Source organism: Schistocerca gregaria, chromosome 3 (assembly GCF_023897955.1).
Source record: "Schistocerca gregaria isolate iqSchGreg1 chromosome 3, iqSchGreg1.2, whole genome shotgun sequence".
In the NCBI taxonomy this organism is placed as follows: domain Eukaryota; kingdom Metazoa; phylum Arthropoda; class Insecta; order Orthoptera; family Acrididae; genus Schistocerca; species Schistocerca gregaria.
This window is the reverse complement of record NC_064922.1, coordinates 519888926-519916874: the sequence shown is the minus strand read 5'-3', so window position 1 is coordinate 519916874 and position 27949 is coordinate 519888926. Positions and strand designations below refer to the sequence as shown.

The 27949-nt window shown below is 40.8% G+C and overlaps 1 protein-coding gene across 1 annotated transcript in view; it reads left to right on the top strand.

The window, feature by feature from the left end:
* LOC126354109 (4-hydroxybutyrate coenzyme A transferase) overlaps positions 1 to 27693 on the top strand; it is a 118551-nt gene extending 90858 nt beyond the window's left edge. The window contains exons 3-9 of the mRNA XM_050003502.1: positions 10517 to 10665; positions 23697 to 23787; positions 24132 to 24320; positions 25659 to 25874; positions 25955 to 26092; positions 26182 to 26310; positions 26701 to 27693. Coding sequence (XP_049859459.1) covers positions 10517 to 10665; positions 23697 to 23787; positions 24132 to 24320; positions 25659 to 25874; positions 25955 to 26092; positions 26182 to 26310; positions 26701 to 26885 — 1097 coding nt within the window. The 3' untranslated portion in view covers positions 26886 to 27693. The remainder of the gene's footprint in view (positions 1 to 10516; positions 10666 to 23696; positions 23788 to 24131; positions 24321 to 25658; positions 25875 to 25954; positions 26093 to 26181; positions 26311 to 26700) is intronic.
* The last annotated feature ends 256 nt before the right edge of the window (positions 27694 to 27949 follow it).

Below are 27949 nucleotides of genomic sequence, written 5' to 3'. Positions count from 1 at the left end.
GTTTTTGAATATGTATTTGAACTAATGTCGCCACCATAACGTGTTTAATTATGGGATAAGTTTCGTTACTTTCTACCTCAGTCCAGCACGCATTGGCGGCTCGTTAAGATACGCGAGATTTCTATTGTCACGCGTATGTTATTACCCCTCATTCTCCTGTTCATTGTAAGATTAAGACACACAACACAAAGTGTACTTCACAAGCTAAGACCAAGGAAACTTAATTTTCGTCTACTGTGCTCTTCGAAAACACACACACACACACACACACACACACACACACACACACACACACACACACACAGACAGACAGACAGACAGACAGACACACACACATTATATATATATGTATTGTTTGTTGACTTGATGAGGGCATAAGTCAATGTGATGAAATGAATGGAGACTAATATGGAGACAAATAATCTGCACACGAATACCACTGAGCTCGCTGGCTTTCATTTCACACCATTCAGCAACAAGTGTAGCAAGAACAACAGTGACGGCAGAGCTGGCACGACGTAGCTCCGAAGTTATTTTCTCATCTTTTGATGCATTCCCCTTTGGTCACTCATACTGTGCTGTTAACCAAAACCGAAAATATCTGTGTAGTACAGACAGTTTTGCAGTAGGTATCCAGAACTTCGTTTACTTATCAGGCAGTGTGCACACGTAAGACGAAGTGATTTGGGGAGCTGAAGTAATTACAGATTGATTCCAGGAATAGTTCAGCTATTTTCTTAGCAAAGCGGATCGTTACTGATGGCGATACGGGTAAGACAATTGACCAATAACTAGGAGCAGTGAATGTCTAACATCTGCACTTCCACCCAATTCTAGGACTTCTCCTGGTTTCTCAAACTCCTGAGAACAAGAAATTGGCTGGCGAGATCCACCCCGTCCGTTCTGCATCGTAGAGCTTTGGTAACGTCTCCGGTGTCCTCCATTTTGACGCGGGTTTAGACATACTATCCTACCTTCGTAGCACGCGGCATAGCTAAACATCGTGTACAGCAATTTGTGGTGTACCAGGTACCGAGCACTATTATGGAAGCGTCGGAAATAGCGTTAAAACTCTGGTGCAGCCTCGCGCCCGACTTTCGTGTGGTGGTCGGCCCAGTCCTTCGCTCAGATTGTGTGCTTTTCGCTATCATAAGGCTTGTCCGCTGGCGCCCCGAGACCGGAGGTCAGCCGGCGGACAAATATTGGCGTCTGAAGTACACCGCCAGTTGTTTTGTTCTCGAAGCCTTGCGACGTCCTCTCCTCTCTGCTTCTATCCCACTGTCCAACCCTCCCCTCACTTTAATTTTTCCTACACTGCATCTAATTTTTGAAGCTACGTTTTCAGAGTTTCATCGTAAGGAAGTAGTAAGTCACTGTAAGCACGTTCCCATTTATCAGTATGGGCTTAACAGCTTATGTAAACTCTCTAATGGCTCAGTCATCTGGGTTTAACGAAAGGCGCTGATAGGTACAAGGCTGGCAGACTTTCAAAAGAAAGGATATTACGGAGACGAGGTACTGGCAGAATTGAATAAGCTGTGAGGACAGGTCGTGAATCGTGCTTGGGTAGCTCAGTCTGTAGAGCACTTGCCGGCGAAACACCAAGGTTCAGAGTTAGTCTCAGTACGGCATACAGTTTTAATCTGCCAGGAAGTTTCAGATCCTCTTTCTTAATTCTAGAGCCTACAGTTGCTTGACTATTCGATTCCTAAAATAGGATTTTATTGCCCTTACGGTGTTTGGCAAGACTAGTGATTACTGAGAATTTGTTTTTATTCATAAAGCACGCTTTTGGTAATAGTTCTGTCTTTCGTAAATCCTGGTAAAACACGTACTAAATTTACTAGCGGATAAGGATCGTGTGGGAAAAACATAAAAATTATTTTAAAATCAGTTTGTATTGTGCCCTGAAATGAAAGTCCCTTATTTTTCTTTTCTTTAACCACTTGGCACTTGCACAGCTTACGGCAAAATAGTCAGTTACGTCTGAGTTGCCGATGGAAGGAAACGAAAGACGTGTTACGTAAAGTAATGTAAGTTTTCACAAAAACTCACGACGGGACTCGAACGCGTGACTCCCTTGCTTTCTGGCAAGTAGCCTTAGAGAGCAAGCAAGCCTCACCAGATCCACGAAATACGAGTGGAGAGCGTGTATATACTCCTACAGTGTTCGTTTATAATGAACATATGAAGCAAAACTATTACTGCTAATACAGAACAATACACTGCGTAGGTTATCTGTGGTGCTGTGCACGTGTGGCTGTTTTGAAAGCTGATTTCTGAGTGAAACTGATGTAACTGTTACATAACAGCCGTAGTAAGGATTGCTTCATCAGACATTGTATACAGTCTTGATTTCCGTTAGTTCCATATTTGATATCGTTACTTTGTTGCGTCGATAGGTCACGAGTCTACTTGACTTTAGCACTTTCACCAAACCGTCCCATAACATTGACCAGATTCATTAAATAGTACCCACATAATACACAATTAATGTGAAATTTTATAGCTTTTGGAACCTACGAAGATTGCGTAAAAAGTTCTGCCGCGGATGGTCATTGATGAAGTAAGAAATCTTTTGAATCATGTCAGGTCTTAAGTCAGCAACTGTCATCATAGCCTACTTCATGTAACAATGTTCGTATTTGACCTGAACTGATACGTTTCAGTTGCTAAAATCGGTGGGACGTGAAATAGCGTCATTGATCTGTTGTCCAGGATCTGTGAAATAAGAGAAGCACAAACAGAAATTCAGAAAGGATTGTCACTTTACCAGTGGAGGAAAGACTGGAAAAATTCAAAAAATTGTTGCTTGGATGCTTGGAAGCAGTTTATTACTTACATAAAATAATCAAGTAAGCAAGGCTTGTCCCATAGTAATAGAACCTGTCAAGAAAAGCCAAGAAACTTCGTGATATTTGTTCTGGTGCACGGAGGAACGACAGAATACTGCATGTCGTACGCAGTCTCACTTGCACTTTGGATTATGATTTATAAATGTAGCGGAAAGTTCTCTGCGTGGTACAGAGAGAGCCTATATGTCGATGTTTTTTTTTTTTTTTTTTTTTTTTTTTTTTTTTTAATGTCTGTGCATATCGCACAAGCGTCAACAAAATATATGTAATATTATTCGGAAAGTTTTGTTTATATTTCGTGCGATTGGATAAACTGGTACGCTGTGAGGTCGCACAAGTAACTGTTTTGTATCGTTTATTGCCAACTGAAAATCGTGCAGAATTGGAGGTTAAAAAGCTTTCATTTCCATCGAGAAAAACAATGATATGTTGTTCGACGGTCGGCATTATGGATGTGTGAAATAGTAGACGCAGTAGATAGCGTACATAAAAATAAAGATTACGATAAATTTTGAGAGTTAACTAAGACGAAGCTTTCCTTTCAACTAAAACGGTATCAGATTTTCACAAATATGAATCACATCCAAAAATAAATTCCCAGCGATGTTTGGACTCTGTTTTAAAAAAAATCAATGTGACTTTATTCACCGATCTTTTGCTTCGAAACCGGTGGCCGTGCACCAGAAAAGTAGAGTAGTTGAAAATGTTTGTTTTCTAGGACGCATGAAGGGTTTGGTTTTAATTACGGTATAAGGTGCTAATCAATTCTGACGGACTAACTAAAATAAAGACCTTAATAAGACGCTTGCAAAGCAGAAGGAAAACATTTCTTTAAGACAATGCATCTGGCAAAAACGGTTTAAGTCTACAGAAACTTCTATTAGGAAAACGTTTTGACTCCAAGTAGTAAAGATACAAGGATATTCTGCAGATGTTGCAGAATAGCGCTTCAGGGATGGAATCTATATATTAGCTGAAAAGTACGTCGATCTGAAGCGGATACTGTACCTTGAAAAAAAGTGCATTTTTCATCTAAAGTAAGTGCTTATCAAAGTCTGCGAATTGTTACTTGCCTTTGTAAAGAGCAGAGGGATTGTCTACTGAAGAAATTATTCATTCGTCTTGACCGTAGTCAACAACTGAGCAATGATTGGACTTGACATGTAGTCGCTTTTAACTTCTTTTTCGTATACGTGTTCTACGGTTCTGACACGGACGCATATGACGTTAGTTACTTTTGTCCCGTAAAGTAAAACAAAAAACTGGGTGAAGAATCTTTAGTGAAAAACTGTAAGCTCTCGTAGACGGTTGTGTTTACAACACAATCTAGGTACTTTCTGCAATTCACGTGTACTGTACGCGATCCTTTTCAAACATTGGTGGCATTTTGTTCGAAGAAAACGTTCGTTTTCTCTTGACCTGTTAAATAAGTGAAATGACATTTTTAATGATCCTGCAATTCATAGGGAGTTGTACCGTAACATAAAGAATTAAGTCCCCTACCTGCTGCTTTCTAGCACCTGTATGAACCTTCACGGAGAATTTTCAGTAATTATTACTCACCTGAATGACTAGTTTGCCGCCACCGCCGCCGACGACGACGACGACACTTCGAACATCATGTTCATTGTCTGCAGACCTGGGCTGTGAAAAGATTTTTAGTTGCACACAGTCATGTACGCAAGTGCAAGCAACATCTCTTGATTTAACGTTACTTTATCACATACTGTAAAAGCGTAATTTTGCAGATGTTTCTGAAAAATTCTCTGAGTGGAAGGAAAAAATTGCAACGTTGCAGAGTGTTAATATCTTAATAGTTAATCTTTTGTGTATCCTTCTTCCTGCTGTTGTGACGCAGACAGAAATGAGTGGCTTCTGCTCTTGAACCTGTCAGATGACAGTTTTAAACAAATAAGAAAATTTTCGTGTAACAGTAGCCACACAGTCCACTGTTGCCGCCAATGAGATCGGTTTGTAGCGAGCGGACTCAACCTGTGACCACGTGGACTTGGTTTATTGGCGTTATTAATAGAGTGGCATTGGCCCTAGATGACGCGGGCTCCTGAAATCCTGTGGCTTTACGTCACGCTGTGGTGGTGGCGTAGGCGCTTGCAAGCAGGTCGGAGAGTAGACTTCCGGGAAGACTGCATTTGATGGATCTGTCTGGAATTGTAATGTTCACTGCCTGAATAGGTGCATGTTTACGTTCCAGGTCCCATGACAGCTTTGATATATTTACACTGTTAGATTGTTGTGCGCGTGAGAAACATTTTTTAATAAAACGTTGTTAACGCTACTCAAAATTTTTAAAAGGCTAGGTATTTCCTGAAGAATGAAGGCATGTTTCTTCTATTTCAGGAAGTAGAAAAATTATGCTCCTGTTAACTGCTCTTCACAAATTTCATTGGCTGTCATCTGATGGCGGATTGAGTAACTAGGTACATAGTAATGTTACAGAGATATGAGTTCCTGTTGCACGAACATGTGATCAGGTGCTTATGCTCATTAACATAGAACTTCGGTGTGAAGTTTGAGCACAGAGACGTCTTAGAGTTACAGACTCGCACCTATGTACTAACACCATATAAAGAAGAATCATGCAGCATAAGCAATAATTTAATTTATTACCTTCTGGAAAGCAGAAGAGGAAGCAGTATGAAAACATGTGAGTCAAAAGCACAACAGTGCTGGAAAACTGGAAAAATGTTCTTAAATATTCAATGTACAGACATACTACTTCTTGCTATAATATGCTAAAGGGAAACACCAAATTAACGGGGTACAGTTTTGAGTCTTAACGTTTCTTCTCTTACCATTCAGTGAAAACTTCAAACTGATATAATAGAGCATCAACACTATGTTAATTTTTTGCTGTACCTTGTTGAAAGTAAAAATGTAAGCGGTAACGGCACAGGCAGCACACTTCCATACATATGAACAGTGACATACTACAGATCACTGGAAAGAATGGTGCGTCTGAAAAATCTGTGTAATTTAAATATAATTTTATGTCCTGGCCTTCTTTACCGTGAATAGTGAGCTAACGTATTCACTGTGTATTGCTTTATCAGTGTATCGTTTCACTTCAGCAGACATTGCCGTAATTCTGCGTTCTATTCCCATGACTGCTGTTTCTAAATATTTTTAGGGAATGTAAAGTGAGACTCGATGATCAGAATTGTCTTTCTCTGTTTAAATGAAAGTCAGCAGTGGTTAATTAGCTAACCGACGTCTTTCTGTTAAAGACTTCGTTTGTTGAAAAACCTTTACTGTGCGCTATTTTATATCGTCTAAAAGGAGAAAAATGATGAAGGAAGATTAATGATTAGCCTCCTTCCGCCGTGTACACTGCCGAAGCTGCGGGACAATACAAATGATTTGAGTTACTCTTAATGTGTTCCCTACATCAAAATAAGAAAAGTAAATTATAATAGCCGCCGAATATTGCATGTGAAATCCTCGCGTTTTCTATGGGCAGAACAGCGGAAGTCTTGAGGAATCTTCCTAGCCGCATTACCGGAGAATTGTCTTTAATGACGGCGGTATCGTTGTAGGCTTGACATTTTTCTTTAGTAGCAGGTTATTGACTGAATAAAATAAGAGTTAAAAATAACGGGTAAAACCCCAGCTCAGAGAACAGGAAGAATTGTTTACGTATCACTAAATTACTATTACATTATCTGACTACAACGATGCCGTTGCTTTCACCTACTTAATACAGCAACAGTGGTGGTGGTGATTTATTTATTTATCGTATGGCATTACAGACGCATAAGAAAGAATGGAGAGCTGCATCAAACCAGTCTCAGGACTGAAGACAACAACAACAAGAAAGAAACAAATAAATCGCTAGTATTTGGTGGTGATTTATTTATTTATCGTATGGCATTTCAGACGCATAAGAAACAGACAAATCACTAATATAACAAACGTTAATAATTGCAAACAAACATTACTAATAAAGGATTACAAACAAACATCTTCTGGAACACTCTTCAACAATGCGGCTGATGGTCTGATTTTCTCCGAAATCACACTGAGGGGATGGTATTTTACCCCATTTATACAGGGAGTAAGCACATCTGTCATAATGAGTTCGAATCCTATTTAGAGTGGACCACGTTTTGCGTGGTAGGTCAAAACCAGGTGGCTTTTGTGTGATGCAAGGCATGTTATGATTTTGCCATGCGTTCCATTTTTCAGACCATGCGTTTGTGATACTGAAACCTTGTTGAACACAGGTCCTTGCTGTTCTTGCTGGCGGGTTCCTAGGTCGAAGACTATTAGTGTTTGCAGCCTCAGAGTCTTGGTGGATTGGCATGCTTCGATTTCCATGATGTTTTTGTATTCACATTCAAGGGCGTCAGTACTTCGCATGTGTGGCGGCGGGATGTGGCTTAATATTGGAAGCCATTGCGTTGGAGTGGGTTTAATTACTCCAGAAATCATCCTTAGTGTTATGCAACTGGACATCCACCTTTTTTATATGTGGGCTGTTTAGTCAGATCGGAGCACAGTATTCGGCGGCCGAGAATACAATTGCTAAAACAGAGGTGCGGAGAGTGGAGGCCGTTGCTCCCCAGGTAGTACAACAGAGCTTTTGTGTTGTTTCTTCTCTTTAATTTTTCAGCAGTCTGTGTTAGGTGCTCTTTAAAATATAGTGTTCTGTCCAGCGTCACGCCCAAGTACTTCGGAGTTTTATTGTGCCTGAGAACGATGTTTTCAAATCGAATGTTGAGTTCCTTTCCAGCGAGTTTGTTGTTGAGATGGATGCAGCTAACCTCTGTTTTGGAAGCATTTGGTTGAAGTCTCCACATACGGAAATATTTGCCCATTATCTTCAGGTCTTTCGTTAGGATGTCGTCAGATGCTTCAATTGCGCTACATCTTGTTGCGAGGGCCCAGTCGTCAGCATACTCGAACTTTTTGATTCTGTTTCCGGCAGGTCTGCAATATAGAAGCTAAAGAGGAATGGTGCGAGCACTGATACTTGTGGTAGTTTTTTGATGGAGCTGTAGTTGGTGCTCATACTTATTTGGGACACCCTATCATTGAGCATGCTGTCTATTAAATGTGCTATAGATTTGCAAGGAATTACTTGGAGAATTTTGTACATGATGACCTATCTCCACACCATGTCATAAGCTGCTGAGAGGTCAATAAAGGCCACTAATGTTTTCATTTTTTTCTGGAATCCCGCCTCAATGCAAGTAGTGAGTGACAACACCTGGTCAGTACAACTTCTTCCTGGCCGTAAGTCTGCCTGTTCGTTCAACTGGGATCACCCTGAACAATTCTGGGCTAATTCTGTTATATATAAGCCTCTGCAGTAATTTGTAAATTACAGACAGCAGGACAATTGGCCTGTAGCATTTTGGGTTGTCAGCTGGCTTCCCAGGCTTTAGAATAACTATTACCTTAGAGCGTTTGAGTTCTTGTGGGATGTTGCCAGTTTGCATGTTGTTTGCGAAAAATCGAGCCAGCCATACTTTCGTATACTTACCACAGTTTATTATGAATTCTGGGTGAAGTTGTCGAAACCTGGTTAGGCATCTTTCAGAGCTTTTTCTATGTCTTCGCTAGAGAAAGGGCGAGCGTGTTCAGTTTCTGTGGCTTCTTCTTCTTTATTTCTTTTTAAGATTTTATGTTCTCGCTTCACTTGCATTGTATGTTTTTTATCCTTTGGTGTACTAGACGTGTTAACTAGATGTGCAGCTATGGCATTTGGTCTTACCGTTGCTTTTTGTCGTTGTGCTGATGGGCCGCTCCTTAGTTTTCTCAGCGGTGACCACGCTTGCCTGCTAGGTGCTTGGAAATTGAGGCTTTCTACAGTTTCCGTCCACTTTTGTCTTCTGGCAGCATCCATGCTGTGAAGCAGTTCATCCGCTATTTCCTGATCTCCGGATTCAAGGAAGCTCTGGTATAGTTCTCTGCTGATTTGGGACCGTCCAGGGATGTATTCTTTGTGGTACCCTTTTGGTACGTGCTTCTTGACTCTGCTTATCATGGCACCAACAAATCTTTGGTAATTTTTGCTAGTAGGTGGTATCCATCCTAAACATTTGTCTAGATCTGTGGAGAACCCAGTCTGAAAGTCAGGCAGAACACTATGTGACGCCATGAAAGGTTGGTCCTTGTTGCTGGATGAGATGAAACACAGAACTAGATTGTATTTCTGTCTCCAGGCAGCTGATTTAAACATAAATCGATCCTTAGCATCGAATACATGGTATAAGTATTTGTCTTCTGCCCATTTTGCTAATGCTTCTCCATTTGAGTCATTGTCTTCATACTTACTGTTCATGACTATTGAAATCTCCAACGTATACAGCGGGATGTGGTTGAGTTTGAAGAACGTGGGCTGGCCAAGGTGTAGCAGGTGGCTTATAAATATTGGAGACAGTAATGCTTCCGATTTTTGTGACATTATAAATGTCTTCGTTGGTGGATGTAGAAATTAGGAAAGCGTTTTCAATATTTTGTTTGACATATGTGGCTACTGCATAAGACCTATGATAGGTCGCTCCCAACGCTCATAGCATGGTATTTTGCACTTTTATTTAGTTGTTGCACTGTATCACTATGGGTTTCCTGTATATGAACCAAGTCAATGTTGTCTTTTTTTAATAGTTTTGATAGAAACTGGCACTTAGGAAAGCTTATTCCTTCTATGTTTATGTGACAAATTCGAACCACAGGTCCAAGTTTCCTGGTCAGAGGGACCTGAGAAGGGCCGTTTGGTCTGTCTGGTGACATAACTCTTTCTGAAAGTGTCTTACAGTCAGGAGATGCTCAGATTATATGACTGCCAGTATGTGCTATTTGATTTAGTGTTACCCAGGGTGCATGTGTAGTGTTATACTACGGACACGAACTAGCTTTACATCCTGGTGGTGATAAGAATACACGTTACTGGCATTGAGGCAGATATACAGTCAACAGATAACCCTAAAGCGTCGCTTTCATTTTATGTTCCGTACCGAATGTACATATCACTGTGAATAAGAAAGTGTCACATGGGTTGTAAAACTCCCGCCACAGTAATTTTAAATGTTTCATGAACAGTGCTTAATGACATTGTAAAAAAGTCAAAATTATTGCTGTAATTGTCTTAAAGGAACATTGATTTGAATATTTCAAAACATTGTTTCATCTTGTAGACTGAGAACATTTATCCATAACAACTTCTTGAAACAAAACCATCTTGCTGAACTAAGTCTTCCTTTCCCTGAGAGCTAGGTGGAGCAGCGCATGCCCCCCCCCCCCCCCCCCAATTCTTTGTTCAGGAAGTTGTCTTGAAATCATGCGACAAGAATGTAATTCGGCAGTCTGAAGGTATTGCAACAATTGGATTATATGTGGGAGTCACGTAAGTGAGTGTGAATTTGTTTGTTTCTTGAAGATTAGATCTTGTATACCTTATTTCTGGAATTATTAAAGTTACTTGAGAGAAATTTACAACTGGCAGAAGATTACTAAAATATTCATAACAGGGTGCAATAAAAATTCATTTAACTGGCTTATAGAAAACAGAATCACTTTAAAAATACACCCTGTGTTTGTCTAAGAAAATGAAGTACAGGAGCACTTAATGCGTTGCCAAAGTACATTAGTGCAGAGTATATACTGTTTATTATATTAATTATATCTATTTGTTTCAGGTATCTTTCGCTCATGTTCTTTCTTCATGGCAGCAAATGTACGGAAATCAGTAGCTGAAGGTCGTTCGGACTGTATACCAATTTTCTTGTCAGAAATTCCTAAGCTTTTCCATCAGAAGATTGTCAAACCTGATGTAGCACTTATTCAGGTACGTTTGGAAATATGAATATTTTTGTCAGAAAATTAATGCTGTGATCTGTATCTCACTTTAATTGGGGAATTCCTAAAATTTTCAAGTTTTATTGTTATGTTCAGAGTCCAGATTTTTTCTGGATATTACCATACTTAAGTAATGTGCATTGTTCTGTATGTACAGTCAGTTTCTTATTCTAATTTACCAGTACAGTCCAGTACCTATAAAAATTCTTCCACTTGATTTGATAGTCATATGGTTGTGATTTACTAGCTATTGGTATGAAAATTCAGAAAACAATAACCTAAACAAACATGCTTTTTTTTTCAGTATGTCAGTGGCTGATCACTTGCCCCTACATTGTCCAATTTCAAATTTATACTCCCTCTGCAAGATGAACTCTGCTGCTCTACCTTGCATATTCTGTTGCAAAATATCTGATACTTCTACAACTTTTGGGACAGGTTCTTTACACCAAAAAAGAAAAAAGTTCATACAAACACATGTCCCAAAGTCCTTTATTTTCTTGGTTATTAATGAAGAACGACATTCAACAGCTTCCCAAGTATGACCAAACTACTTCTATGTTCCCGTTTGATTCCTATTGTAGATGACATTATGTTGCCAGGAAGGCTTGTTAACATGAGAGATTCATCTGTCTTCAGTGTGTCCAATGTATATGCAGGTAGTGAGTTAACTGAAAGTGTTCCGTTAAAACATAAAAGGATATTAATTCACAAGTAGTCTGACATAATTTTTATGTGTGTCCATGTGAGTGATGACGGGCATGAGGCCGTTTTTCCAGAGCTATGACAACAGAGTCATCCAACTTTTGGTGCTGTGTATTGTTGCATTGTCAAGACAGGATCCGTAGCACCACAGAATATGGGTCGAGGAAGACGGAAGACCACATGTTGCTCACATGCCTGACTAGGATGAGTGCATTCTACAGGCTGTCTAAGAAGAGCCAGGTGGCCCAGGCATGTTTTACGTTTCCAAGTTCAACACAGAGGATACTCCGCAAACAGCTCACGTATCCGTATAGTCTTTAATGTTTACGGGGCCTTACACTTGACGATCACTCATCCTTAGAGAACTTCTGCGATGATCTTTTGCACAAACTGCCAATCCCTTGTTTCTCTGTTCAGTTTTGTTTACAGAAGGGCAGTATTTGGAAGAAATTGAGTAACAGATTTCCACAGCCAACACTTCTGGGGCAGTTTCAATCATCAACCTATAGTACAGGACAGACATTGGCATCAGTTTGAGATTAATGTGTGGGCTGGAATTGCAGGTGACTGTCTGGTAGGGTCAGATGTTCTCAGAGCTCGTCTTACATGTGAGGGAATCATTTCTTTGACACATTTGCTGTACAGGTTCCAATCCCCCATCCATTCACCTTTATTGGACTTGCCTGTTAGTGTACTCAAGTGAAGTACTCAGTCTGTAGAGTAGCAATAAGATAACGATTTTAAATTGTCCTCAGCATTGCTGGGACTGAATGCTGAATCATCTGCCCTCAAAATGATGGATAGAGTAGATAATCTGACCCAGTAGGTGAGTTGTCTCTGTTAAATTAAAGCAGCCAAAACAGTATGAGGGAGGATGTGTGCATGAACAGCCCTGCGGTATATATGGTCATACAATCTTATCAAGAATGTTTTCAGTATAAATCCTGTAAAACAGTTCTTTCGGCCAGTTCCCAGCAATAATCATCTCTATCAAACCCATAAGACATCAACAGGTGGAGACACCATTCAATTACAACATGGCTTGGTTTTGGAAGTGAATCATTTGTTGACACATTACGAGCCATCCAGTACAATTGCTAATCAAAAGTAAACAACAATGCTATGAAACTTACAGATAATTCACTTAAAAAACAGAATAGGAAAAGAAGAGTTCTGCTGCTAGGTACCAGTCATAGGAGGGACGTGGGGCAGCAGTTACATGAAAAATAAAATGCAGAGTACACAGTCATATGTTTGATGAAACAGTGTTAAAACACAGTGTTAAAACACGTAACAGAGACCTTAGAACAAATGTGTAAAAATGCACCTAAGCAGACCGGGTGTTGATAGTTGAGGGAACTGGAAACAGCTTTGCTAAAAACAGAAGACCAAATTAAAGATGACCTGACCAGAATAGGAGTAGCTATTGAGCACACAAATGTGGGTTGTATGGAGGTTCTTTAGCACCATGACCAGTGCTGGGTTAACTCTGCTGTTCGGTTTCAGTAGTTGCTATAAGAAGGTGGAAATATGCTTTACATGACCCATCCCTGAGTAGGAGGGTTAAGGACAAGTTAGAACAACAATCACCAGGAAACTTAAGAGAGACAAAGGCAAATCACTGTGGTTATTGGTGTCAGGTGAGACGTTGACTTCAGGGTCAGATTCAGAAATCAGATGGAAAATAATAGGAAATGGATTTGACAAAGACTCCCAATTCATCTTATAATAATAGAGTGAACAGTGGAATCAGCATTCTTCATCACTGTGTTAGAGGGGTCAAAAATAAAGTAAATGAGGTGTTACTTTGTCAGCAGTATCTGATTAGCTTGAGATACTGATATCACTTGCACTTGTCTGTCTGAACAGCAGATACCCATAGGGTTAGAAAATCATAATGTGTCATCTAACTAGTTTGATGTGGCCTATCGTGAATTCCTCTCCTTTGCCAACCTCTTCATCTCAGAGTAGCACTTGCAGCCTATGTCATCAATTATTTGCTGGATTTATTTCGATCTCTGTCTTCCTCTGCAGTTTTTTTCCCTCTACAGCTCCTCCTTGTACCTGATGTCTTAACAGATGTGCTACCATTCTGTCCCTTTTTCTTGTCAGTGTTTTACATGTATTCCTTTCCTTGTCTAGTCTGCAGAGAATCTCCTCATTCCTTACCTTATCATTCCACCTAATTTTCAACATTTTTCTGTGGCACTGCATCTCAAATGCTTGAATTCTCTTCTGTTAGTTTCCCACTGTCCATGTCCCTCTGCCATACAGTGCTGTGCTTCAAATGAATATTTTCAGAAATTTAATGTCCTTTTTGCCAGTGGTAGTCTGCTTTTTTATGTCTTCCTTGCTCCACTTGTCATGGGTGGTTTCGCTGTCTAGGTAGCAGAATTCCTTGATTTCACCTATTTATTGATCACAAGTACTGATGTTTTCTTGTTTCTACAACTTCTCATTACCGCAGTCTTTTTACAGTTTACTTTTAATCCATATTCTGTACTTGTTAGATTGTTCATGCCATTCAGTAGATTCTGTAATATTTCCTTTTGCGCTGAGGATAGCAATGTCATCAGCAGCTCTTATCATTCATATCCCTTCACCTTGAATTTTAATTCCTTTCTTGAACCTTTCTTTCATTTCCATCATAGTTTCTTTGACTATAGATGGACAACAGGGCAAAAGACTACTTCCCTGTCTTACACTCTCCTCAATCCGAGTACTTCATTCTTGGTCTCTCACCCCCCCCCCCCCCCCACCCCTGCGGCCCTGAGGTATTCCTGCCTGTCGTAAAAGGTGACTAAAAGGAGTCTCACACCTTTTGGCCTTCATGTGATGGTCCCATGTAGGGTTTGACCTCCATTTTCCAAAATTTTCCCGAAGAGCGAGCCAATTTGGGAAGGGCGCCTTACATGTGCATCGTGTCCATCATGCATTGAGATCTTCAGCCCACTTCCTCATCGAGGCATTGCAGTCCCGCTCATCCTCCATCTCTTTGGCGACGACACCTTCCTGGGAGCGTCTTCCTCCACCCACTAAGCAGTGTCGTTTTCTGCGCCGACGATGACCATGGAATTCTTTGCAACTCATATCCAGCATGGTAGCCAGTCTGTTGTGGTGGGGTCGCCATGAACCATGTTGGTTGTGGCCCCATGACTACGCAAGGATCCCCACGTATGCCAAGGAGTAGATGCCTGTCATCATGGGGCATTGGGTCTCTAGGCAATGGGCATCCTGCCAGGTGGCCTTTGCTGCTGCTGCTGCTGCTGCTGCTGCTGCTGCTGCTGCTGCTGTGTGGTGCCCGTGGGGAGGGCCCCTGATTGGAGTGGGTGGCATCAGGGCAGTTGATGCGCGATGAAGCGTACCACGTCATCACTTGCTGGTGATCAAACGCCAGCAGTCTCTAAGTGTTCAAAGTCTCAGTACAATGCAAAGAAGTATGATCATAAATCATTCCCCTTCCTGGCCACACCATGGGAAGAAAACCAGGCTAAGGATGTCAGCGAACCTTACTCGCCCCGGTACCTTGTGTGTAAGAGCGCTGATGGGGAATCCTTTGTCTTGATGAAGCCTCAGTTTTTTGTAGAGCATTTAGAGGACAAGTTTGGGGAGGTGGAGGGCTTGTCCAAAATGAGATCTAGGTCAGCCTTGATCAAAACAGCATCCTCTGCCCATTCAGGGGCATTACTCGGTTGTGACGAACTGGGTGATGGTTCTGTAACCATCATGCCTTAAATGAGCTTAAATATGGTCCAGGGTATTATGTTCCACAGGGACCTTCTTTTGCAGTCTGATGACGAGCTGCTCGCCAACTTAGAGCGACGAGGAGTTCATTTCATCCAGCGCGTCCATTGGGGTCTGAGGTATAATCAGGATGCCACCAGTGCCTTCATCTTGGCCTTCGAGGGTGGTGATCTACTGCTGTGGTGTCAAGTCATATATCCCTCCCCCAGTGCAGTGCTTTAAGTGCTGGAAGTTGGGGTATACATCTTCCCATTGTACTTGCAGCATCATATGTCAAGATTGTGGACATCCATCCAATCCCAATACTCCATGTGCCGTGCCTCCCATCTGTGTCAACAGCGGAGAGCATCACTCCCCTTGCTCACCAGACTGCAGGATTTAACAGCGAGAAAGGAAAATCATAGAATACAAGACCCTGGACCGACTGACCTACAGTGAGGCTAAGAGGAAATTTGAGCACCTACATACTGTGGCTATGACCACCTCTTAAGCCGCCACTACGAGAAAATTTGTAATCCCATCAGTTCCAAGAGTTCCAGTTGCCTCTCAGAGCCAGAAGACTACACCTGCCCCCTCAATGATGGGGTGGCACTTCCTTTCCTGTTGTCCCTGCACCACCTACCTCAGGAGCAGTGTCCCCCCAACTATCAGGTTTCTGCTAGCAGGAAAGATGACACCCGCCAGTGGCTGAAGGACCCAAAAGCAGCTGGTTGCAGGGATTCATGATCATCCTCCGTCCCAGAGACGGAATCAGTGACGCCCTCCCAGCCAGAGAAACCCAAGGATTAGTGAGGGGAAATCCAGAAAGAAGACCCCTAAAACCAAGGAAATTGTGGTGGCACCCACATCACCGCAGCCTACAAGCTCTGTGTCTGAGGATGACTTGAAGATTCTGGCACCTGCCGAGGACCTAGATCTTGCCAGACCCTTGGACACAATGGATATAGCCTGCTCAGGAACCAAGTCTGTGGCAGCAGGTGACCCTGACACGTAGACTACCTCATGGAGTGTTCCATGCCTTCCCAGTCTCACGATCACGTCATCCTCCAGTAGAATTGCGGTGGTTTTTTCCACCACCTGGCTGAGCTAGGGCAACTGTTAAGCTTTACACATGATTTCTGCATTGCCCTCCAGGAAACCTGGTTCCCGGAAGTGTGGACCCCTGCCCTCCGCGGCTATAGGGGATATTACAAGAACCGTAGTGACTATAATAGTGTGTCAGCTGGAGTTTGTGTTTATGTCCTGAACTCAGTATACAGTGAACCTGTGCCCCTTCAAACCTCTTGAAGCTGTGGCTGTCAGGATAAGGACAACACAGGAAATAACTGTCTGCAATGTTTATCTTCTCCAGATGGTGTAGTATCCCTGAATGCATTGGCTGCACTGATTGATCAACTCCCTAAACCTTTCCTAGTTTTGGGAGATTTTTGCTCGTAACCCCGTGTGGGGTGGCACCTTGCTCAATGGCCGAGGCAGAGATGTCGAAAATTTACCATCACAACTCAACCTCTGGCTCTTAAGTACAGATTCCTCTACACATTTCAGTGTGGCACATGGCACATATTCGGTCATTGATTTCTTGGTTTCCTGTCCTGGCCTTCTCCCATCTATCCACTGGAGAGCACATGACGGCCTGTTTGGTAGCGATGACTTCCCCATCTTCCTGTCACTGCCCCGTCGTCAGGCCTATGGATGCCTGCCCCAATGGGCTTTAAACAAGGCTGACTGGGATGATTTCACCTCTGCTGTCACCACCGAATCTCTCCCACATGGTACATCAATGTGGTGGTTGAGCAGGTAACTGCAACGATCGTTTTGGCAGTGGAAAACATGATCCCTCATTCTTTAGGGTGCCCCCGGCTAAAACCAGTCCTTTGGTGATCATCGGAAGCCTCTGAGGCAATTAAGGAGCATCAGCGAGCTCTACAGCGGCATAAGCGGCATCCTTCCCTGGAGCACCTCATAGCCTTTAAATGATTCTATGCCCGCATCCACCACCTCATCAAAATACGGTTGTAGGAGTGTTGGGAGAGAGATGTCTTGACCATTGGGTGCCATACGTCACCTTCCCTGGACAAAGATGAAACGAGTTTTTGGGTACCAGACCCCAACAGGTGTTCCTGGTGTTAACATAAATGCCGTGTTATTTGTCTACCAATGCAAACGCGATTGCTGAACACTTTGTTGAGCACTATGCTCGCGCCTCTGCATTGGAGAATTATCCCCCAGCCTTTCGCACTCTCAAATGGTGGATGGAAGGGAAAGTCCTCATCATTACACGCCACAGTGAAACCTATAATGCCCCATGTACAGAGTGGGAGCTTCTCAGTGCCATTGCAAATTGCCCCGACACAGCTGCTGGGCCAGACCGGATCCACAGTCTGGTGAGTAAACATCTCTCATCGGACTAAAAGCGACATCCCCTCATGATCTTCAGTTGGATCTGATGCGACAGCATCTTTCCATCGCACGGACAGAAGAGCACCATCATACCAGTGCTTAAACCCGCTTGATGTGAATAGCCTCACCAATGTTCTTTGTAAGTTGATGGAACATATGGTGTATCGGCGGTTGGGTTGGGTCCTGGAGTCACATGGCATATTGGCTCCATGCCAGGGCGGATTCTGCCTTGTCACTCTACCACTGATAATCTTGTGTCCCTGGAGTCTGCCATCTGAACACCTTGTTGCCACCTTTTTTTATTTACAAAAAGCACATGACACCACATGGCGACATCATATCCTTGCTACATTGTGGTCTCAGAGGCCTGCTCCTAATTTTTATCCAGAATTTCCTATATCTTTGTACTTTCCGTGTCCAAGTTAGTGCCTCCCATAGTTCCCCCCATATCAAGGAGAATAGGGTCCCACAGGGCTCTGTATTGAGTGTACCTCTATTTTTAGCGGCCATTAATGGTCTAGCAGCAACTGTAGGGCCATCCATCTCACCCTTTCTGTATGTGGATTACTTCTGCAGTTCATACTCCTCCACCAGTACCGGTGTTGCTGAGCGGTGCCTAGAGGATGCCATTCACAAGGTGCAGGCACAGCTTCCAGTTTTCAGTCGCAAAGTCATGTCATGCACTTTTGTCGGCGTCATACCGTTTTTCCAGAACCCGAACTTAATCTTAATGTTGATCCACTCACTATAATGGAGACACATCGATTCTTAGGACTGGTTTTTGATGCCCAATTGGCTTGGCTACCTCACCTTTGTCAACTTAAGCGGAAGTGCTGGCAGTACTTCAATGCCCTCCGTTCATGAGCAACACCAACTGGGGTGCAGATTGCTCTAAGCTGCAGCAGCTATACAGAGCCCTTGTTCAGTCCTGCCTTGACTATGGGAGTCTGGTTTATAGTTTGGCGGCACCTTCAGCATTGCATTTTCTCTACGCAGTGCATCACTGTGGCATTCACCTAGCGACAGGAGCTTTTAGGACGAGTCCGGTGATAAGCGCACTGGTGGAGGCTGGAGTCCCAACATTTCAGATCTGACATGCACAACTGCTCACTAGTTATGTTGCACACATTCGTAGTTCTCCTGAGAATCTGAATTACTGTCTCCTTTTCCCACCTACAGCAGTTCATCTCCCGCATTGGCGGCCCAGGTCAGGGCTCACAATTGTGGTTCGCATGTGATCCCTTCTCTCTGAATTGGAGTCCTTGCCGTTAGCACATCTACTTTAGGTCCATTCACGTACACCTCCATGGTATATACCTCGGCTGAAGCTTCATCTGGACCTTCTGCGTGGCCCTAAGGACTCCGTTAACCCTGCCACTCTCCATTGTCAATTCCTCTCGATTCTTGATGTGTTCTGGGGCTCTGAAGTTGTTTACACATGGCTCGATGGCTTATTGTAAATTTGGCTGTGCCTGTGTCCACAGAGGCCATATTGAACGGCATTTCTTGCCTGCTGGCTGCAGTGTATTCACTGCAGAGCTTGTGGCCATATCTCATACATCCGTTCCTGTTCTGGTGAGTCGTTTCTTATCTGTTCTGACTCCCTGAGCAGCTTATAAGCTATTGACCAGTGCTACCATTGCCATCCTTTGGTAACGAACAACCAGGAGTCCATCTCTGCACGGGAATGGTCCAGTCACTCAGTTGTGTTTGCTTGGACCCCAGGACACATCGGAATCCCAGGTAACAAACTTGTTGATAGACTGGCCAAACAGGCCAAGCGGAAACCACTCATGGAGATGGGCATATCTGAAACTCATCTGTGTTTTGCCTTACACCGCATGATTTTTTGGCCTTGGGAGTTGTAGTGGCATAACAGCATGCTCAACAAACTGCATGTCATTAAGGAGACTGTGAATGTGTGAAAATCCTTCCTGCGGGCTTCTCGCAGGGAATCAGTTGGCCTTGGTTGGCTCCATATTGGCCGTATGTGGCTTACATACGGTTACCTTGTCCGCCACAAAGACCCACCTCAGTGTCGCAGTGGCTCCCAAATGACTGTCATCTGCCTCTTCCTGGATTGCCCACTTTTATCTGTTTTGCAGCGGACTTTTAACTTTCCCAGCACCCTACTTTCAGTGTTGGGCTACAATGCCTCAGCAGCAGCTTTAGTTATACGTTTCATTCATTAGTGTGGGTTTTATCATTTGATCTGAGTTTTAGTGCATGTCCTTTGCCACTGTGTCCTCCACCCTAGGACTTTCAGGGTGGAGGTTTTAATGTGTTGCAGATTAGCTGGTTTCTCCTTTTTTATTCTCATGGTCAGCCAGTCCGGTAATCTGCTTTCTTGGTTTTAATCTCTTCTCCCTGTTTCTTGTGCCTGGTTTTCTTGTCCTGTTTCATCCGTTGTAGTGATTGTTCCTTTCTCCTGTTATCGTGCTGTACGTCTTCTTTGTTATTTTCTTTTCCTTGTATAATTGTTCTACTGGGAACAAGGGACCAATGACCTCAGTTTGAATTTCCTGGACCATTTCCGTATGTCCTTCTTTCATCGGACAGTTGAAGTATTTCTTTTTTTACCCGTGGTTTCCTCGCAGTTACCTTCCTTGTACCTGTGTTTTTCTTTCCAACTTCTGTGATCTTCAACTGAACTGCCTACTGAGCTATTCATTATCACAGTGTCTGTAGCCTCGGAGATCTTACGGTACAGCTCATCATTCCTTAGTACTTCTGTATCCCAGTTCCTTGTGCATTGATTCTCCTTGATTACTCTCTTGAACTTCATCCTACTCGTGATCAGTCAATACTTGCTCCTAGGTACACCTTACAATCCAATGTATGATATTGAAATCTCTGCCTGACCATGATGTAATCTAACTGAAGTCTTTCCTTACCTCCTCCCCCCCCCCCCCCCCCTGTCCCCAGCCTTTCACAAGTATACCACCTCTTCTTGTAATTCGTGAACAGAATATTCACTTTTACTAGCTGAAATTTATTACAAAACTCGAGTCTTCCTCCTCTCTCATTCCTAGTACCAAGCCCATATTCTCCCATAGCCCTTTCTTCTACTCCTCCCCCTTCCATTTCCCCATGCTATTTGATTTTCTTTTCACTTTACATATTAAATTACTTGTTGAGTGTCTTCATATAGTTTCTCTCTCTCTCTCTCTCTCTCTCTCTCTCTCTCTCTCTCTCTCTCTCTCTCTCTCTCTCTCCCCCTCCCTCCCTCTCCCCATCTTCTGCTTGTGACATCGACACATGTATCTCTTTTTGTTATATATTGTTGTTGGTCATGGTTTGCTGTCAGTTCTGATGAGAGCAGTGCTGTCACTTAACTGTTCACAATACTGCCCACTCTCCACCCTACTTTTCAATTTCTTATGAGTTGTTCTCCCCTTATTCCATTTTATGCTTCTGCTTATATTACTCTATACTCATCTGATCAGAAAACTTATCTTCTTTCTGTTGTATTTCACTTACGCCTCCCCCCTATGCAGGGTGACCATTATTGGACGGTATGAAAAAAAAAGTGAAATATTTACGAACTATGGAGTGTACATGTTTTATTCAACATGTGAATGTTGCTACAGATACTTGGATTTGTGTTATGACATGTTCGATATGCCTGCCATCCTTGATGATCATGTGGCGCAAATGAATGGCGAAATTCTGCATGACCTGCTGAAATGTCAGAACATAGATGCTTTCAATGACCTCCTGAATGGCTGTTTCCAGCTCATCAGTGGTTTTGAAGTTATTGCTGTACACCTTGTCTTTAATATAGCCCCACAAAAAGAGTCGCATGTATTCAGATCCAAAGGATATGGTGGCAAATTGAGGCCCATGCCAGTGGCCTCTGGGTACCCCGGAGCCAGAGTGCGATCCCCAAAGTGCTCCTCCAGGAAATCAAACACTCTCCTGCTTCAGTGGGGTTGAACTCCATCTTGCATGAACCTCATCTTCTCAAAATCACGGTCTCTTTGGATAAAGGGAATGAAATTATGTTCCAAAACCTTCACATATCATTTGGTGGTCGCCGTGCCATCATGGAATATCGCACCTATTATTCCATGACGGGACATTCCACACCACACAGACACCCATTGAAATGCAGATTCTCATCCCCCTAAAAGTGCCAATTTTGCGTATTGATGAACCCATCCAAATGAAAGTGAGCTTTGCCACTAAACTAAGCCATATTCACATCAAAATTCCCATCATGCCCCACAGCCAACCGTGCAGTTTGAAAGCCGTAATGCAAAATATTCAGAATTTGACAATTTTATTTCATATAGTTCAATAACTGTCACTCTATGTGTAGATGGAGCCTTAGCATTTTCAGATTTTCTTGCTTTCTTACCACATTCACACTTCGACATTCCACACCCCACCTCATACAATGTTATCCTTTCATTGGTTGTTCAAACTTTTTCTGCTGGTCACTTCCTCCTTGGTAGTCCAGTGTCAGAGATCCAAATGGGGTACTAGTCTGGGATCTTTCGCCAATGAAGTGATCGACATGAACTTTTTTAAAATTATTTTTAGTTTGTAGTGATTTTAATGTAAATTTCTTGAACTGTATCTGACAGGAAATGCAATCTAGATGTACTGTTAGCCACTTACAGTTTAATGTCAATCATAAATTTCCCTACCAGTGCTGCTTAAGACAGTAGCAGCTTGATAGATAATGTATTCATACAACAAGTAGAACTTAGAAAGACATGCCTATTCTATGGTGAACAGATGGTCAGATCATGACGTCTCGTTAATCACATTATGTAATTTGACTTCATGTCCAGGCCAGAAGCAGTTGAAACAGTGAGACTGATTGACAAAATTATTGCAGATTTTTAAAGAAAGCTTAAAAATGTTGGATGCAATGGAGTTTACATTGAACCTGATTCTAGTTCTTAATTCATCATATTTCTTAATTCACTTGTAGTCTTTGTATCCATTAATGGAAGTAGTTTCCATGAAAATATAGTGACCTTTGTATCACAACAGGTGTCAGGCTCTTTGCAAAGAAAAAAGGACTTGGGCAAAATACCCAGAACACGGAAAGATCCAGATGTACTTCACGAGAGACACTTCTCTATTTTATGTTGAGAAAACTTGTAAAAATAAATAAATAAATAAATAAAGTCCCAGGATTATGCACATCTTGTCTGAAACTGACAGATCACACAATAGAAGAAAATTAGTATGGAATATTTTTGAGACACACAGAGAGAAGCTATAGATGACATTATTCCTGTTAAAGAGAATAGAACCATTGCAAAAGACAGCTATTGTGTGCCAGATTTTTTAGTCTGTTTTTACTAAAAAGGTGGAAAAATTGGTGCAAGTACTTCAAAAAAGAAAGAAAGATAAGTACAGTGAAGCAGCTATACAGAGAACATAAAATAAAATAAAAATTAAACTGACATCCTCTTCTGAAATAAGAAAGATCTTTACTAAAAAGTGGAAGTTCGTATGGATGGATTTCTGGCAAGGCATTAAAAAGTTGCGGTCTGACAGTATGTAATGTACATAGATTCTTCTGTAAAGCATAGTTAATTCAGGATAGTTTCCCAGACTGAATTAAACATGATGCTGATAGGCCGCTGTTTTAGAAGGGCAACTCCACAGGTATCAATAACTACTCTGCACACAAATTCTAAAATGATCTGCATTACCCTTTAATGATCCTAACTTTGACACAGAAAGGGATGAAGTGTGCCACTACAAAACTGTACTGTTTAATAACATGTCTATCGAAATAAGAGTTTGACAGGTAGCTGAAGTGTTTCCAAATGCAGATTCAAGAAAAGTATCTCCTTAACAGCTCCTTCTGTACAATAGGGAAAATTTTGAGTAGAAATATTCTGTCACTTTTACAGAGAAAGATCATGTAAATGGGCTCCATTTAGCCGTATAAATATATATATATTTTTTCACACTATCTGTTTATTTCATTTTAATGTCCCATATGCTAATGTTTATTGTGATACGATCTATGGAGCAACCAACTAACTGACCAAATGGTTTGTAAACGTATATCTTGAGAGGAATAAACTATAATTCTAACTACACATTCCAATTTCCTTCTGTAAGCATTTTAAAATTCAAGATCATCATCATATGTAATTTCAGTTGTAAAAGTATATTTGACTAACTATTTCAATGTTGCAGGTTTCTCCACCAGACCGACATGGCTACTGTAGCCTGGGAACTAGTGTAGACTGTGTGCGTGCTGCATTAACATATTCAAAAATTATTGTAGGTAAGTCAGTACGTTTTTAATAAAATGTAGAACCTTCTGTGAAAAATAAATCACGTTATAAAGGAACTAAATTTAAAGACTGTCAAATGGCTGCAGGCATTGGTCAGTGTACAATTTATATCATGCCCTCTGTGCTCCCAAGTACTCTGCTGCAAAACAGGACTGAATTTGTTGTGTGCCTAATTTTCTTCAGTGTTGTCAACTGCTAGAGTATTCACATCACTACTTTTACTACCCATTCAGGACACTTCTACGAGAGACAGCCTCATTTACTGTTTTTTTTACATGTAACAAACATTTAGTTTTCACATAAAGTGTGATGGAAATAATAATTTTTGTTCTAGCACATGTTAATTGCCATATGCCCCGCACATTTGGTGATGCTCTGGTGCACATGTCCCATTTTGATTATGCTGTGAAAATGGATTGTCCATTGCCTGAACATGGAGGTCAACCACCCAATGAAGAAGAAACTAAGATTGGACAACATATTGCTTCAAACCTTGTCTGTGATGGTGCTACTCTTCAGATGGGTGAGATCTTTCAAAAGAAATTTAGTGTTGTTTACATACATTAATTTATCTCACACTCTTATGTGATTTCTTCCCCTGTAGAAAGAAATAAAACTGATTTTTATAGTTTATTTTCTTATAACTACTACCTTGTCTCATAACAGTTGGATAATATAGTAAAGTCTTGGGAAGAAAAATGTTTGTTTTTTGTTTTTCACTAATGTTTACTTTTTATGAACCTCAAGCATGATACAGGAAAAATGGGTCAGCAACGTACTTGTGCTAAACTACTGTTCGTAACTCTGTTAAAATCACAATGAGAAATACCCTTTATTTGTGGAGACTAGTTTTGGACACAACACCAGTTTTTCAAACAATCACCTCTGTCATAATTATTGAAACATAGTATGATCAGTATGTTTGTAAATAGCTACAGTTGGCAATCATGAGTTGTCACACAACATCAGGGTGGGTGCTGTATGGTGGCAAGAAGCAGTGAGATTATGTTGTAGGTGATTTTGCAAGCATTAATTGCCAACTTGGGCAGTTTGCAAATGTTCTGGTTTATTATGTTTCACTATTTATGACTAAGGTGATTGTTTGATAATGGACACCATTTCCAAATCTGGTCTTTGCATACAAGAGACATTTCTAATTGCAACTACAATAGAGTAACAAATAATGGTTGTAATTTATTTTTTTGGTCAATGAGGTGAAGAAGAAGAAAATAATTTTTGAATGGACGTAAGATGATGACAGAAATACCTGCTTGGCCACCCGTGCTGGGGCAATCATCATTATTTGAATATTATTCCACTGGATTTTCAGTTAGAAACAAACTTTTTACGTGACATATTAGTTCATATTTTTCTTAGTTCGTCTACCTAAGTTTACCGTCAGTTTCTGAAAAGCTCAGAGTAATTACAGAGATCCTTACTAACAGCTTGGGTATTCCATCAAACTTAGATCACACCATGCAGAAATGATGAGCTTTCAGTACAGACATAGTTTTCTAAAATTGTGTGTGTATGGAAATTCTTGTAATTATGTTCATCTGTGTACTTTTATGAAGAGAAGAAAAGCACTGGCAGTACCGGTAATGTTTAAAGTTTCTTTTTTTAGTGATGCTGTGTGACAAGCACTTTTTAAAATCTTGATTACCTTGTAAGTGGGCACTAACAGATTTTAACTACAGAATGTTCCATTACTTAAGCTCAAACAATTTCAAACAGTCACTTACATAGTTTTAAAACTAAGAAAAGACAGTTATTTAAATGGCTATTACAAATGAAAAGTTACATTAAAATGCAAATTCTCTCACATTATTAATGATGGTGAATTATTCCTTATTCTCTTCAGGTATTGGTAGTATACCGGATGCAGTTCTGAATGCTTTGGGAAACCATAAAGATCTAGGCATCCACTCTGAAATGTTCAGCGTTGGTTTGGTGGACTTAGTAGCGAAGGGTTGCGTTACTAACAATCGCAAAACAATTCACAAAGGAAAAATAATTGGCAGTTTTCTAATTGGAACAAAGAAACTGTATGATTTTGTTGATGATAATCCTTTCATAGGTAAGATGAATAAATGGGAACATGTTTTCACATTAGTTTACTATAATGCGAGAAGTTAATAAGCTTTTGGTTACTTACAGAAATGAAAGAAGTGGATTATGTGAACAACACTAAAATCGTTGCTCAGAATCCAAACATGACTGCTATAAATTCATGCATTGAAGTTGATCTTACTGGTCAAGTAGTATCAGACTCTATAGGAACAAGAATGTATTCAGGTAAGGATGACATCTAGGAAATTTCTATGAGCCCTGTTATGTCATGTTTCAACTTCAAAACAGAAATTCTGGAATAATTTATGTTGCAGGTTTTGGTGGACAAGTAGATTTCATCAGAGGTGCAGGAGAAGCTCTTGATGGTAAAGGCAAACCAATAATTGCTCTCCCATCTGTAACCAAGAAGAATGAATCCAAAATTGTACCTATTATCAAACCTGGTAAGTGATGTTTATACTGACGTTCGGATTGTTTCTGTTGTTACCATTGTGCTTGTTAATAAACATGTAGTTTGATTTAAGAACATGACAGATTTCGAGAGGAGTTATCAGTTTAGATCACTAGCAGACATACTCTAAGAAATTATAAGTGTTTCATGTTCATCAGTATTGTTCTCATCATACATATGCTTACATATACAGTGCACAGGGCAAAAACAAAGTATCACCCATTACCTACTCTATGATCAGTTAATTTGTATTCGTGCATTGTAGCCATGAATAACAAACTGCAGAAACATCAAAATTCTAAATATAATTTGTGATAGATTAACATTTACAAGTAGTGTAATACGCAAAAATGGTTAAAAATGAGAAACTTTCTATTCTTAGGTGCTGGTGTTGTAACAACAAGAGCTCACGTTCATTATGTGGTGACAGAGCATGGAATTGCTGAACTGTTTGGCAAGACTTTGCGCCAGCGAGCATATGAATTGATTAAAATAGCTCATCCAAATCATCGGCAAGCTTTGGAGAAAGCAGCATTTGACAGATTGAAAGTTATGCCTGCACCCTGAACTGTTAAAAAAACTTGTGCATTTACATGTTCGAATAATAAAGGCATTAGATTGCCACAAAACAGAACTTGCCAGAACAATAGTAACTGCAGCAAACACAATGTAAATGAAGAGGAAGAAATAGTCCATAGCACGATTGCAAGCCAGTGAAACTTGATTGAAATATTTTAGGTTTAATTCATACTACACATCAATTTTTTTTAATTTTATATGAAATCATTTCAAAATGCATGTTTTTGAGTGTAATAGGTAATCATTGTGAAAACTAAATTATCTGTTAAATGTGCAGTTCACTATGTTATTGTTCACTCATGTTATTTTAGGTGAATCATTAAAAATTAAGACTTGGATATATAATATGTAATTATAATAATTTTAGATCTGAATTTTAATCCAAGGTGATGAAGACTGTCTAGCTGACACAGACATAATAATTCTGCCTCCCACTGTTAAAACACTTAGTTGGTGCTAAAACAGTGGAATGGCCCTTCATGGCTTCAAGTGTAACAAAGGATACTGCATAAAGTTCAAAATGCAGTTTTTATTTCTCATGATCTGGAAATAAAACACTTGAAGGCTGCTACCTGGTTAAGAGCAATAACAGTTCAGTAGATTATTGTGGTCCATCACAATGTTCAGTTTCTTTGCTACCTGTTACAAAGATTTTGAAGAGAACATGAAAATAAGCTTGTTTTAGCCCCTTTACTTGCTTGTTAAAATAAATGTTGGAACTTTTATGTGATGTTTAATATCTTATTTTCCACTGTAAATTGTGTGTCATGAAATACAGCCAAACAACTGTCAAACATATTATTTTTTAAATTTTGCTGTAGGAATATGCATCTGCATGGAGATGAGGTGGTTGTCAAAATATTTCACTTTGTATTAAATACTTTTTAGAACCTATAAATCTGGAAGATTATTAATATAAAATTAAAATTCTGAAATACGTAATTTTAACAGCTTCAGTCTTTAGATGAATTAGATCAAAGGTTTCCAAAAAGTAGTTAATAAAACTGTGTGCAACTCCTTACTTATCAGGCACAAGGTAGATGTGAACTTCT